Below are 14,952 nucleotides of genomic sequence, written 5' to 3' on the forward strand. Positions count from 1 at the left end.
GCTGAGCCCCGGGGCGCCCTGTAGACAGGGACCCTGCCTGCCTCCCACTGCAGGGCTCGTCCTGGAGTAACTGCGGGATGGGATGCAGAGGGTTATACAGCTGGGTCTCCCATCTCAACAGAATGACCAGCATGTACCAGATGCATTCAGATGAGACAGATGCTGCTCTGACACGGCCAGGCCGGGCCCCGCAAGCCAAGGCACGGGGCTGGCACTCAGCCCAGGCGCGACCAGGCCAGGCCGACAGCACCAGGGCCCCCAGCTGCCACTGCTGTCTCCATCTGTCTTTATTGATGATGCCTGCGGACACGCTGAGGGTTTCAGCAGCCCCGATAGGACCTCTGGACGCAGCTGTGAGACCTCGGCAAGGAAAGCACAGTGATTACGAGTGTCTCTGGGGCACAGGGGGCCAGCCTCCTACGCCCACAGCTGCCCCAGGGGCCTGTGTGCGGCAGCCCGGATGGCGTCCTCAGACAGCGCGCGGATCTCTCGGTGGACGTCCTCGATGCTTCTGGAGGCGTTGACCATCTGTGCGGGCAGGAGACACAAGGTGTTAACGTTCTCAGTGCACGGGCTAGGCCAGAGGGCACGGCTTCGGCTCCTCACCCCCCAGCCTCGCCAGGGGCCCGAGCTGCCCCGCGCTCCGTGGTACCCCGTGGCACCCTGGTGCCAGCGGCGGACTTGGTGAGGGCAGCCACACCCTCCATGCTGCGACTGGACCGCCCGGAGCCCCAGGCAGGTCCGCGTCCGCTCCTCCCCACCTGCAGCCCCGCTGCTGAGATCCCTTGCCCAGGTGAACAGCGCGGGACCCTCGGTCACCGGGAAGCCAGCCCGTGAGGAACCGCTCTCCGCCTGAGAGAGGGCCATGTACTGGGCACACAAGGCGGGCATGCCCAGGACCCCTCCTTTGCCAAGGCTCAGCCCTGGGGGTGCCAAGAGCCTCTCGGCAGCCGCGGGGCAGCACACTCTGCTAGAGCCCCAGGAACAGAGGCCCTCAGACAACTGCAACTGCACGCCGGCCTCAGAGGCCTCCCGCGGCTCCCGCGTGACCTCATGTGTGGCGCCCCATGGCCTTGTCTCAGGGCGGAGCCGGGGTCACTGCAGACACTGGGCTGGGGAGGCCCAGGATGAGCCCCAAGACCGTAACACGCGGGACCAGAAAGGGCCCCAACATGAAGGGGCCTCCTGGAGGCCAGACCCAGGCAATGTGGGCCTCGGACAGCTGGGAAGGCACGTGCTGGGGAGGGAGCCCTGCACGCCAGCCTATGGGCCGTGTGGTTTCACCTGGACTCAAAACCCCTCCTCAGAGGAACGCAGAGGGACATCACCGTGAACCACCTGGCCGAGGTGGGGGAGCACGGCCGGAACGGAGGTGCTGAAGGTGCACGCCCCGTGACCCGGCAGCGACCACCCAGCAAAGGCGACAACCTGAGCCCAACCACGCAGCAAGCGAGGCTCAGCGACGAGGAGCCCGTGGCTTCAGAAACACCGAGCCGAGACTCTCAGAGACAGGAGACCAGCGACGAGCTGGGCACCATGCATGTGGTCACACAGGTCAGTGGGAGGACCCGGCGTCCGGGCCACGGGAGAGGACCCGTGTGAACAGCCCAGGCCCACACGGGATGGCGTCAGGTACTGAAACTTATCGTCAAACGGTTCCTGGAAGAGTTTTCTCTAAGTCTGTTACTGCTTTAAAGATGTGTGTAAAAAATACCGAAGTAAGCTTTCAGATCAACAGAAGCTGAGACTCGACGAGGGGACCTGCCCTACGAGGAGCATCAGTGAAGTTCCTAGAGCTCTGGGAGCCCAGCTGAGAGGACAGCTTGGCAGAAAGGCAGCCACTGACCTCTCCCTCCCCTGCTCCTGATGCTGTGCTTTCCTGTCTGGGTCTCAGCAGGCGCTGAAATGCAGTATAAATCATGGATCATCTGCACCACGTACAACTACTTAAAAAAGAATACCAGAGCGGGAGTTCCCTGGTGGTCTGGTGGTTAAGGCTCTGCACATCTGTTCCAAGGGGCTGAGTTCCACCCGTGCTCGGGGAACTAAGATCCCACATGCCGCAGGGCATGGCAAAAATAAAAAATTTGTGAGAACAAATTAAAAAAAAAATGAAAATGAAGAGAACCAGAAAAATAGAGAACTCCGGCATTCGGTAGCTGATAGAACCATCGCAGTTGAGGCCCCACACTGCAGCCTCTGCCTGGGGAAAACTATGCCCTTCCCTCCAGCCCTGAGCACCCCGAGACACACAGTAAGGTCAGGGGTGTGCTTTAAACCTGCACGGGGAGCCCTGGCCACACACTCAGCAGGGCAGGGAGACGCGACTGGCAGGTATGCAGCCCGTTGCAGCCATGGACACTGGCTGCAGGGAGGCTGGAGATAGGCGGGGCCGGGAAGTGCCCTGAGGCCATGGGGACCATGCCTGAGGTGGCAGCTAGGGCGACAGGGGAGGCCCCAGGCCCGCGCTGCCCAGGGCTGGAACCATGCTGAGAGTCTGGGAGGTCCCTTGTTGGGCCCAGGCACGCGTGAGCGGCCGCAGCGCGGCCCCAACTCCCCTGCCCTGGCCTGGGAGTGGCCCCTCCTGCACCAGCTCCAGGGCCCAGGCAGCACTCACCTTCCAGGGCAGACTCGGGTCTGCCAGGAGCTGCTGGAAGCGCTGCAGGGCGCGCTGCTGGAAGGGGCCACTCTCGTAGCGCTCGCGGCCAAACTCGCCCCGCGCTGCGGCCTCTGCGAGCTGCAGCTGCAGGAAGACGACCAGGTCGGGCTTGGGGAGGCCCACGTCCGGCTGCTTACACCAATCCAGGGAGAAATTCTGGGGACAAAGAACCACCCTGAGAGGGAGCCAGCGTAACGCGGTCTCGTTTCTGGTTCCAGATTCACCAAGAAGGGAGAGAGGGAGCTGGGATGTGTGAGGAGAATTCTCATGTGACAGCGGGCGCCCTTTAGGCTGCATGTGGTTTCCCTCTTGGTTCCGTCCATGGGGCGCCCAGGGCCCAGGACCCTACACCCTCCAGCCACGCGGCAGCCCAGGCCAGGGTGGCTCCCGTTCTGAGGAGAGGGGGAGACCCTCGCCAGGGTCCCACATGCCCTCTGCGGCACGTCTGCTCTCCTTCACCCTTCTAATTCTAGGAGCAGTGTTTCCATTCTGGAGGAAAACCCAGGATGCGTGACTTGGGGCCACACCGTAGCCTGAGGGTTAGAAGCCATCTGTGGGCTCAGATCCCCAAGCACAGGATGAGGGCACCTGTCCACCCTTCCCGAGCCCGTGTGACGTTCACAGACGGAGCCGAGGGGCCGGTACCTCGGGAGGATTCTCCTAAAGGAGGACCCAGCTGCTTGTGCCGGAAGACAGGCAGAATTAAAGGGTCAGCATTCTACAGCCTTTTGTGAATTAACCACGATCAAAGACTGTTATAAGACAATCGGGCACAGTGTGCCTCTGGACAGGAGCCTTGCGAACATCAACGAACGTTTAAATAGAAGGAAAGAGAGGCAGAAACCTACGTATTAAGAGCATCAAGGGACATTTGAAGAATGGACCTTAATTAGCCCAACTCTGGTTCAACCTAATTGTAAAAATCTAAGGTGAACAAACAGTATCTGGGCGCCAGGACCCCTGAGCACGGACTGAAGGACTTTGGGGGGTGGCTGCCCACTCGCCGGGGTTGGGACGAGGGTCTGGAAAGCGCCCCTGGGGACGCGCACCAAGACGCTCACGGGGGTGATGCCGTGTCTGGCGGGTCACGGAGACGAGCACGCTGAGGCGGGTGCTGACGCTGAAGGCGCCCTTTCTCTGCTGGGGTCTGTTTGAACATCCTCAATAAAAGGCAAGACACAGGGCCGTGTGGTCACACGGGCCACTGTACCTGTGCAACAGCAGCTCTCTGGAACGGGGGCTCAGGAGAACAGCACCCCACATACTCTCACCGTCTCTCCTGACGACAAGGCGCTGGACGAAACGGGTCTGCCCACCGACCCCTGCGTGACTGATGTGAAATGTATCAGCCGAGTCAGAACCGCAGCCGTGTCTGCGGGGACAACCCGCACCTACAGAGAGGCTGCTCGTCCTGTCCAGGTGACCCGGAGAACAGGGGACCACAGAGCCCTGGGGTGCTGACATGGAGCCCACGGGGACTGCCGAGTCCACACGGCGCAAACCATGCGCAGGCCAAGTGGCACTCACCTCCTTGGCGCTGGTGAAGGCCACCCCGGAGAAGGCGTATCTGTCCACAACCAGGGTGACGCCCTGGCTCAACTTCTCCTTCATTAACGGCCTATGAGAGAGGGAATGCCCGTGAGCCCTGGTCCCAGCTTCACAGCTCCTGAGTTTCAGGCTCAAAGTGTCCTGCAGACACAGAGCAGCTCAGAAAGCAACGTGAGGACAGGGCTGCACCCAGGCAGCGTGTAGCCGGGCTTTCACTCCCCAAAGCTCTGATCTCTCCCCCAAGAGGCCACGTGGACAGCCCAGCAACACCAGGCACAGAAAGGCAAGTCCACCAGGGGCGTGAACACAGCTGGTACTGGCAAAGGCCCAGGGGCAACTCAGCCGTTGGGCACAGGGGTCCAGGCCCTGCCAAGAAGGGAGAAGCCGGAACAAGGGGAGGGAAGTGTGGGCGCAGCCTGGAGGGGACGACAGATGCCTGCATTTCCTCCTGGGAGGGGCCCTCCACAGGGGGCCTGGGGTCTCAGGAAGACAGGTACAAAGGCCGCAGCCTTGCCAGCAGCACGGCCAGCTGATGACCGGCGCCAGAGGAGACGGGCTGGGGGTGCCGCTAACAGGGAAAGGGCTCCTCACTGCCCCATCGCTCCTCAGTGCGCACTGCTGACACTCACAGCCTCCAGAGCCCGCAGGCAGGGCGCCCCCGACGTGTCGCCGGCCAGGCCGAGCAGAGTGTGCGGATGCGGCCTCCAGCTGGCGGACGGTGCCCGAGGCAACAGGCGCCCGCTGACCTCGGAAACCAAGGGCGTTGCGCACCCACAGCGGCAAGCGGGCAGCAGGGAGCTTTTTGTGCGGATCTGACTGTTGGAGCCGTTTTGTGTCTTATGAAAAACTGAGATCAACAACAGGGAGCAAAAACCCAAACTATACACAAAGTGAAAGGAACCTACCCGGATCCCAAGGGAACACACAGCAAGAGGGAAAGTGCGTCTGGGATGCATGCACACAGACCCTGTGTCCTGCTCCAACCACTAAGTGGCAGCCACCCTCCAGCTCAACCAGGCTGAATGCAGATGCGGCGGTGGCTCTGAAACCACCCCACGGCGTCCTGGACGCAGCAAGCCAGCAGAGCCCAGCAGAGCCTGAGGCGCCGGGCAGGACAGCAGGCATCCGACAGTCCTGCAGGACGTGAGCGTGCGCCCCTGAGCAGAGGTCGGCTGCTAAACACCTCTCCCACCAAGAGGAAGGCAGCGGGTCTCAGCTACCTCGGAAGACGAGAGCACCAGAACCGTCAGAGGGACGGGGGAGCCGGCCTGAAGGGGTCCTGCAGGCCGCGTCTGAACAAACGGAGCAGCAAACAAGGAGCAGCAGAGGCCGCCCCCGAGCCCTCGCTGATGGCAGACGGACAGGCAGGAGCAGGAAGGCTCTATACGGAATCCAGCTGGTCCACGCAGGAGAAACGAAGGCGTCAGAAAAACACTAACCACCTCAGACAGGGCTGCTGCGTCACTTCAGTCGTGGCCGACTCTGTGACCCCAGGGACTGTAGCCCACCAGGCTCCTCTGTTCATGGGGTTCTCCCAGCAAGAATACTGCAGTGCATTGCCATTTCCTTCTCAAGGGGATCCTCATGACCCAGGTCAAACCTGAGTCTCTTACGTCTCCTGCAGTGGCGGAAGGATTCTTTACCACCAGTGCCACTGCCAGCCCAGCGGTCAGCTTGACGAGGGTTTACACAGGATTCTCAACAGGAGGAAGCCGCTGAGTGGGAGAGCGGGGGGACGCCAGGGACGCCTCAGTGGGCTCGCAGGGGACTTCCTGCTCTCGAGAGGACCCACGTCACTTCTGTGGTACTGCGCCAAAAATGCAAACCCAAATCCACTCAGGAAGAACCATAAACCCAGCATTTCACTCACAGCTGGCGAACCTCACACAGAGTAAGGGGAGAGCAAATGTGACAGCGCACTGCGAAAGCTGAGGCTTGGGAGGCGCTGCTGAGCCGCGGCAGAGGGCCGGACAGACGCCGGACAGACGCTTACTGCTAGGAAGAAACCCGTGGACGGCCCTGGACAACGGCAGGTTCCGACAGACAGGGAGGAAGTGGAGGCGGTACCAGAACACAGCACCGCAGGCGAGGGGCGCTCTGCCTACAACACTGCCCAGGAAGCTCCAGCTGAGACGCGGAGCAAGACCAAGGTCACGCAGCTGGCGGACGACAGTGCCACAGCGGCCCAGAATCCAACCTGTCAACCCAGGGCTTCCATGGGTCAGAAAAGCTGATCTGATAGGAGTGGCTGGGGTGACCTGAAGGGGACTTGTGGCAGAACAAACGGGCCAGGGTACACAGGCCGGCACGCCTGGGCAAGGCTGGAGCTGAGGAGGGGAGTGGTCCTGTTCCTCATTCTGAACTGATCTGATGTTATTTTCTACTAACGCACAAAAAGCAAAAATCAGAACACCCAGATCAAGAAACCCTAGATGTGCTAGAGATTATAAATATGGCCTCACTGGGACTTCCCTGGTGATCCCAATGAAGCGCGATGGTTAAGACTCTGCGATTCCACCTAGAAGGCACAGGTTCAATCCCTGGTTGGGGAACTAAGATCCCACAAGCCTGAGTGCAACCAAGAAGAAAATTAAAAACAAATAAACCTGGCCTCCTTTTCATCTAACACGTGGAAGGGGTAGGCCCTTCCAGACAAGACCCTGGCTCAGCCAAGGCCAGAGGGAGCGGTGCCAGCCTGCTCGTGGGAGGGCGCCAGGCACAGCCCCTTGCGTGCCCACCCGAAGGACTCGCTCCATCCACAGTGGAGCAGCCTTTCCGGACAGCAGGCCGCAGGAGCTGAGAGGAGAGCGGAACGCAGACAGCGAGGCAGTTAGGAAGCATGCCGTGAGGTGGTCTGCCCGCAAGGACCCCGTTTATTCGTTAGAACACCTCCCGTGACATACGTGTTACTGACACACACGTGTGCAGACAGGAACAGGAGCACCGGAGTGTGCCCCACAGGCGCTCTGTCATCAGCTGTGCTGGGTACAGAGGGATCCCACCAAGGCGATGTAAGACAGAGGGGGTGGGAGAGGACAGACCCCAGCATCAACCATCAGCCTCACTTAGTGACTCGTAACACTGGTTCATCCAAGACAAATAAGAGAGACTCCGGGTGGGGGGGACGAGCTAGGGACACTCTGTACATCTCCATCAGCTTTTCTGTGCGCCTGAAACGACCTAACGTCACAAAAGGAGTGGGGTGGGGGGTATTAACTAGAGCTCTGGGGATCTGTGAATAAAGAATGTGTAAAGGTACAGCCTCCAGCCTGACTCTCAGCCACTCAGAAACAAGAGCCCACTGAGTCGAGGGGGGAAATACAGAGCAGGGAGGGTGGTGGGGCCAGGGTGTTTACACGTGCTCCCAGCGGTTCGCGGAGAAGAGAAGGTGCACCGAGTGATCCTCCACCTCGCTTTTCTTCTCCAAGTAGGAGCTGAGCAGCTTGCCAATTTCAGTTGATCTTTCTAAAACAAGAGAGAAAAAACACAGAAAATGAGATCAGGCTCGTCATGGACATTAAGAACAGTTTGTGCAGAACTTCTGGCCCTGACCTGTCCAACTTTGAAGTTTATTTTACTGCAACTTTTGACAGGCTCACACCTTTACCCGAGGAAGCGCAGCAGTGTGCAGACACTGGGCTGAACAAAGCTTTAGGAGGAAGGAGCTCAGGTAGGAAGCAGCAATCAGAGGCAGAGCCAACCAAGGGGCACTGGTTCCAGGATCTGCCTTGACACCAAAAGGACCTTTAAGCGCTGCAGCTGGCTCTTAGTATCCGAGGTTTTCCGTCCCTGCAGTCCACCAACCCAGGACTGCAGAGTCCTGCGTGTTTATTGAAAAAAGGTGTGTGTGTGGACCTGAGCGGCTCATACCTACGTCATTCAAAGGGTTAACTGTGTAAGATTTGCAGACTGTCTCGCTTAAAGATTAAAACGATAAATATTCAAGGAAGCATTTTCCCTCCACTGCTGCCACCTCTGGTTTGTAAACCCTGAACTTCTCTTGAATACCTAAGTATTGATGATATTCTTACAAGCGTTTTCAAGACCACCGTTTTACATTAAAAATACGACACAAAACCACTCAGAAGGTAAACGCTCAAGGGCGGGCGGGCGGGCGGAGGAACCCCAAAACAAAACGGAGACTTGGGTTACAGAGCAGCACCAGGAACCTTCTGGGGGTGACAGTCATTACTCTATGAAGACGCCTTCTGGGCTGTACACGTGTTGAGACTAAACACAGGACCTGATTGCCTGCACGTCAGCGGCGCGTTAATGACCACAGACGCGTCCGGCTGAGGCTCAGGGGCCACAAGGGCCCGGCCCCTGCGCCCCGACCCGCGGACCTACGAGGGCGGGCCCGGCCCACGAGGCATTCGCTTCCCACCCTCGGGGCCTGGAGAGGCCCCGGGTCGCGTCCCCATCCCCGGCCCCCCGGAACCCCGCGCTCGCCCGGCCCGCCGCGCCCACCAGGGAAGCGCAGCAGCTCGGCGCGGTGCCCCTCGGCGCACAGTGCGTCCACCAGCTTGCGGCTCTGGGTGCTTTTCCCCGCGCGGTCCACGCCCTCCAGCACGATGAGCGCGCCACGCCGGCCCGCCATCGCCGCGCCTTCCCGCCACCACCGCCCCGGACCGCCCGCACTGCGCATTGGCTGTGGTCGTTCGCGTCGCGCACGGGGATTGGCTCACGCGGGCCGGCGTGGCCGGATTGGCTGGGACTAGCACAGCGGAAGCGGGGCGACTGGTCTGGGAGTGCCTCTGTCGCACCGCCTCTTCCGGGCCAGAATGTCGGCGCGCAGTGTCCCGCGCAGGCCGCCGTCTTTGGCGCGGGCGTCCGCTCTTCCTGCGAAAGCACGGGGCTGCAGCCTTGGGGCCTGCCTGTTGCCCACTCCTCGACGGCGGGAATCTTGAGGGCGAGCGGCTCCGCTCGGCTCCCGGAAGCGCTCCGTCAGGGTGGCGGCTGTCGTCCTATGGGCGCGAACACTGCCTTCCCGTCTAGGGGTCCTGCCTTCCGGGCTTCGTGGCCTCTGACGGCTCGTCCCCAGGCACCCTCATGGGGGTTCCGACCTCAACCTAGGAGTTTGGTGCGGACAGCAGCGTCAGGCCCGTTAAGTTCTGGGAGCCGCGTTTCCCAGAACTTACTCGCACGCTCGAGTTGGCCGCGGAGAACTCCGGAGACGGCCAGAAATGTGGCCGTGGACTTTAGGGCTGCTCTCCAGGGAGTCCTCGGGAAGCGCCAGCTCCCCGGACGAGAGGCGGCCGAGGGGACTACGGGCAGCCGCGGACCCCCGCGAGCTACAGACGGTCCACCTCAGTGTTGGGGCTGAGGTCGTGGCAACCCCCACCTCACTTGTACAAGCCCCTGATTTCGCTGTGACCCAAGACCCCTGAGGTAGCTTTCCGTTTTCCTGATGGGCCCTTGTTTGATGGGGTTGTGGACCCTGGAAGGGTGGTAGATTCCGTTATTCCCAATTATTGGCTTTCGTCCTTCATATTGAACTTGCAAAGTAACCAGAGCCGACTTTCAGGAAGAAAGTTGTTGTGCAGGTCACCACCTCCCTTTTCCAGTCCCCAGTCTGAGAACTGCAGTTGCACAATTACGGCTGCTTTTTCACCCTGGATTCTGGAATGAACACAGCCAACCTACACCAGTGCCGCGAACAGGGAGCACCAGCTAGAAATAAAGAATTTTGAGCCGAGTCCTCCGCGACTTTGGGGTCTTTTGTTACTGCGGTACAATCTACAAAAGGTCGCTGATACGCTAACAGCACAATATTGCCTTAGATTAACTTGTTTTGAAATTTACATCTTGCCTTCAAAAGGATGATGGGCTTAGACACCCTCCTGAGGTTGGACAGCCTTATACCACATCAGCAGGATGAACTCATCAGGCTGACAGGCAGGAACACCGGCAGTACCTCAGCTTGTGAGAGCTCAGCCTTCCTGGTCACCCATGGAAATGGGGGCGGGGCAGCCTGGCTGGTCTGCCCCTGCATGCTGGGGAGCCGTGGATGCCCTTTTAATAGCAGGAAATACTAGCAAACGTACAGTGAAATTTCTTACTTAGCTAAAAGAAGCAGCACTCAGTGGCTGAACACCACCAACAGCTGGAATGCCAGCTTCATGGGCCTAAATCATTGGGATGTCTAGTTATCTCACATAACACAGAGTCCAGAGTTAGGCAGCCAAGAACTCTTTCTGCTGCTAGTGATCTCGGATGCTGGGTCGGCAACTCACCAGTTCCCTTAGCTTATCCCTCAGCCACAGGGTGACTGCAGCACCTCCACGCATCCGGTCCTGACCTCGCACCCCTGACACAGGAGTAGGAGAGCCTAGGCATCTGTGTGTCCCGTTCCTCTGCCCTGCTTCACTGACAGATTTTTAGCACAGTGGCAGATTTTTAGCACAGTCTCCCCTGAGCAGTGCGAGTCCACCAGGGAGGCCTGACAGGTGGGCGGAGCACATCTGCTTTGTGCAGGAGATCCTGGCTAGGGTGCTGGGCCTGCACGTGCATGGAGGCGGGTGAAGGGAAGTTGGTGATTGCTGAAACTGGCCCATGGGCACATGGAGTCTGTTAGGTTCTCTCTGCTTTTGTGGGTTTGAGACTTTCCATTAAGTAGAGGCCAGTACTCTTGCCTGGAAAATTCCATGGACGGAGGAGCCTGGTAGGCTGCAGTCCATGGGGTCGCTAAGAGTGGGCCACAACTGAGCGACTTCACTTTCACTTTTCACTTTCATGCACTGGAGAAGGAAATGGCAACCCACTCCAGTGTTCTTGCCTGGAGAATCCCAGGGACGGGGGAACCTGGTGGGCTGCCGTCTCTGGGGTCGCACAGAGTCGGACACGACTGAAGCAACTTAGCAGCAGCAGCAGAGGCCCTAGAGCCCTGACTGTGCCTGTTGCTTGGTGATGGGCCTTCCATCCCAGGAATCGCTCAGTCTTTACTGCTATCCATCAAAACCTCTCCCTGTCTCAGCTGGGTTGCAAGAACAAAATGCCACAAACTGGGTAGCTTAAACAGAACATTTTCCTCACAGTTCTGGAGGTCCAAGTTCAAGGTGCCAAGAGGGCTGATGTGTCCCTCTGCGTTGCATGCGGATGACCATTCTCACTGAGTCCTCACACAGCCTGCCTGATGTCTCCCTCTGGGTTGCATGCGGATGACCATTCTCACTGAGTCCTCACACAGCCTGCCTGATGTCTCCCTCTGGGTTGCATGCGGATGACCATTCTCACTGAGTCCTCACACAGCCTGCCTGATGTCTCCCTCTGGGTTGCATGCGGATGACCATTCTCACTGAGTCCTCACACAGCCTGCCGCTGCACAAATGTGGACAGGTCTGGTTTCTCTTCCTCAATTATCGCTCAAACACAGTCGCACTGCGGGTTCAGGGATTCAGCCTGTGAATTCTGAGGGGGGTATTCAGTCTGCAGCACTCGCGTACTTGCAGAAGAACGAGATGCGCTGGGCACACCACTGCCCTGTGGGATGCCACGTCCCAGCCTTGCCCGCATGTAGACATGGCCCGGTGGCTAAGTTCCTGCCCGGGAGCCGCGAGCAGCCATGGTTGTCTCCTTCACACGGCAGACTGTGCCTCTGCCTCGCCCCCAGTCCTGTCTTCACGTTTCCAGCCTTCACTGAGGAGACAATGGCAAGGCCCTTTGGGGGCAGATGCCACGCTGGGAGGAGTCCAGGTCTCTGAGTGACCCCGTGGAACATGGCTGCCCGCCTCCTGGACTGTTCCAGAAGAAGTAAAGTTCCATCTTTTCTGTGCTACTGAGTTTGGGTGGGTTTCTCTGCTAGAGTAGCTTAGCCTTACCCTCAAGCACCGGCTCTCAGCTGGGGGACATTCCAACCATCACGACTTGGGGTGCAGGTCTGACAGTATCGAGTGTGAGAGGCCCAGGGTGCTGCTCGCCCTCGACAAGCACAGGAGAGCACCTCCGCCACCCCCCCGCCCCCAGCACAGGCCTACTGGGCTGAATGTCAGTAGTCCTAAGTGTGAAATCTGTTATCAAAGATTTATCCAGAGCACATAGAAATAAAAAGCAGGGATGAAAAATGCTGCCTGCCGTATCAGTCAACAAAGGACGTGGCAACTGTCAAGCCAGCAGCAGCTGCAGCTGCCCCTGAGAAGCAGGATCCTGGCCCCAGAGAATTAAGGCGCACACCAGAGGAGTGAGTCCAAGGAGCCCACGCTCGCATCTTCCCATACACAGAAAAGCGTTGAACCGACTCGCGATGTCTGGTTAATCAACATCGACTTGCGATGTCTGGTTAATCAACAGTGCTCTTTTCATGTTTTGACTACGCGGTTTTTGCTCAAAAACTCTCACATACCCTGGTCCCTTCCTCGCCTCCTCGAAGCAGTGTCTCAGTCCTCCACATGAAACTTAATTCTTAATGTTTAGGTTGCACAGTTTTTTTCTTCAGCTGACAATAGTGAGAGAGTCATCGCTCATCTTTGCAGTTTCTAAAATGGTCTTTGGGCTTCCCTGGTGGCTTAGTGGTAAAGAATCTGCCTGCCTGTGCAGAAGATGTGGGTTTAAATTCCTGGGTCGGGAGGATCCCCTGGAGAACGAAATGGCAGCCCACTCCAGTATCCTTGCCTGGGAAATCTCACGGGCAGAGGAGCCTGGCGGGCTATAGTCCGTGGGGTCGCAAAGGAGTCGGACATGACTTAGCGACTAAACAACAAAATGGTCTGTGTAAGAGAATTCATCAAGTCTTCTTATGTGAATGAAAGAAGACAGATTGTTTGTGTCTTTGATATGTGAAGGCCACTACCCTTCGTTTCTCCACAGATGACGGTGAAGAACGTACCGTGAGAGAATAACTACAAACAGCCAACAAATTGTGAAAATCTGCTTAGCCACGCTTAAAATCAAAGAGACACAAACACTGAGGTTCTCCCCCCCGCCCCCCATATCATGTTAAGCAAAGATAATACAGCTGATGCAGTCTAGGGCTCACTGTACTAGACACATTCTTGGTTGAGTGTCAGTTTAACTGTCCCCTCGGCCAGTGCGTTTAGAAATAGCAGCACTTACAACATGCCCTCTGAGCCAGCAATACAATTTCTGAGCATTAACCTTAAAGAACTAATAAGACGATGTGCCGATTAATACAGCCACAACAGTGCTGCTCCTCCCTTGAGAGATACGGGTCTACTGTCCCCTCCCCCGGAGTCTGGGTTGGCCCCAGGGACTCACTTGACCAACAGAATGTGGTGAGGTGTCGTCTTGGGATGACCCAGGTGAGGTCACAGAGTCGGGCAGCTTCCACCGGGGCCTCTCAGAACTCTGTAGAAGCTCTGGGCTGGAGAGGCCGCACTCTAGGTGCTCTGGTGCAGGTACCAGTTGAACGCCACCTTCTAGCCGCTCTGGAGATCTCTATCATATTGCACAGAACAAAACAATAACCCAACCGAGCCTTGCTGGGACGCCTGACTATAAAAGCTGTTAGCTCGAATAAAATGTTTCTTTTAGACGACTAAGTTTACAGGTATATTATGTAGCAGTAGGTAACCAGGACAGATACAAACAACTGTATGAAAAATATTCACCAGAACACTTATGGTAATGAGAAACGGGAAACCATCAAAACAGTGTTCCTCTGTAAGGCGTCTGTTAAAGTAGGTATAGTGACCCAGTGAAACACGGCTAGTAACCAGGATGACATCAAACTGAGTAAGACATGAGATGGCTGGATGGCATCGCTGACTCAGTGCACATGAGTCTGGGTGGACTCCGGGAGTTGGTGATGGACAGGGAGGCCTGGCGGGCTGTGGTTCATGGGGTCGCAAAGAGTCAGACACAACTGAGCGACTGAACTGAACTGTCCAGAATTTGCGAAGAATATTAAGTTAAAAATGTAAATGGTAGAAAACTGGATAGTATGACTCACCAGTTAAGAAGCCCAACAGCTCAATTTTAAAAACTGGGCAGAAAATCTGAACAGACGCCTCACCAGAGACATACAGGTGGCAATATGCATGTGAAAAGGTTCCCAACACCGCATGTCATTGTTCAGTCGCTAAATCATGTCCAGCTCTTTGTGACCCCATGGACTGCAGCACACCAGGCTTTCCAGAATTGGAAATAAAAGGAGATACCGCTACACGTCTTTTTCACGGCCCAAAACCAAAACACTAATGACACAAAATGCTGGTGAAGATGTGCAGCCACAGGAACTCTCATCCATTGTTGGTAGAAATACAAAATGGTACAGCTCTTTGTGGAAGACCGTTTGGCAGTTTCTTACAAGGCTAAACATTACAGTCTGATCCAGCAATTACAGTTCTTGGTATTTATCCAAAGGAATTGAAGTGTGTGCACCCAAAAACCTGACCGTGGTTATAGGAGCTTTATTCCTAATTGACAGAACTTGGACGCAAGCAATATGTGAAGAATAAACTGTGGTACAGACAAGGAGATGATTTCTAGTGTTAAGAGATGAGCACGACTTCCCTCTTGGTCCAACGGTTGACGATCTGCCTTGCAATACAAGGGATCTGGGTTCAATCCCTGGTCAGGGAACTAATATTCCCACCTGCTGTGGAACAACAAAGTCTGCTTCCTGCAAGTACTGAGCCCAAGAGACACAACTAGAGTCTGTGCACCACAAGGAAAGATCCGCAATGAAGATTCCAAGTACTGCAATACGTGACGCAGTCAAATGAATATATATATATATATTTTTTTTTTTAATAAAAGAAGCTGTCCGGTCATGAAAAGGAATGGAGGAA

General features: G+C 57.0%; 1 protein-coding gene across 1 annotated transcript; it reads right to left on the reverse strand.

Annotated features, from left to right (window-relative positions):
* Nucleotides 1-134: 134 nt before the first annotated feature.
* Nucleotides 135-8,843, reverse strand: DTYMK (deoxythymidylate kinase). The gene is made up of 5 exons (XM_019958066.2): nt 8,675-8,843; nt 7,564-7,672; nt 4,187-4,277; nt 2,618-2,815; nt 135-528 (listed from the first exon to the last, which is right to left on the reverse strand). The coding sequence occupies exons 1-5, from the start codon at nt 8,802-8,804 to the stop codon at nt 418-420; spliced, it is 639 nt and encodes a 212-aa protein (XP_019813625.2). The 5' UTR covers nt 8,805-8,843; the 3' UTR covers nt 135-417.
* Between the last annotated feature and the right edge of the window lie 6,109 nt (nt 8,844-14,952).

This window comes from Bos indicus, chromosome 3, assembly GCF_029378745.1.
Source record: "Bos indicus isolate NIAB-ARS_2022 breed Sahiwal x Tharparkar chromosome 3, NIAB-ARS_B.indTharparkar_mat_pri_1.0, whole genome shotgun sequence".
NCBI classification, from domain to species: Eukaryota; Metazoa; Chordata; class Mammalia; order Artiodactyla; family Bovidae; genus Bos; species Bos indicus.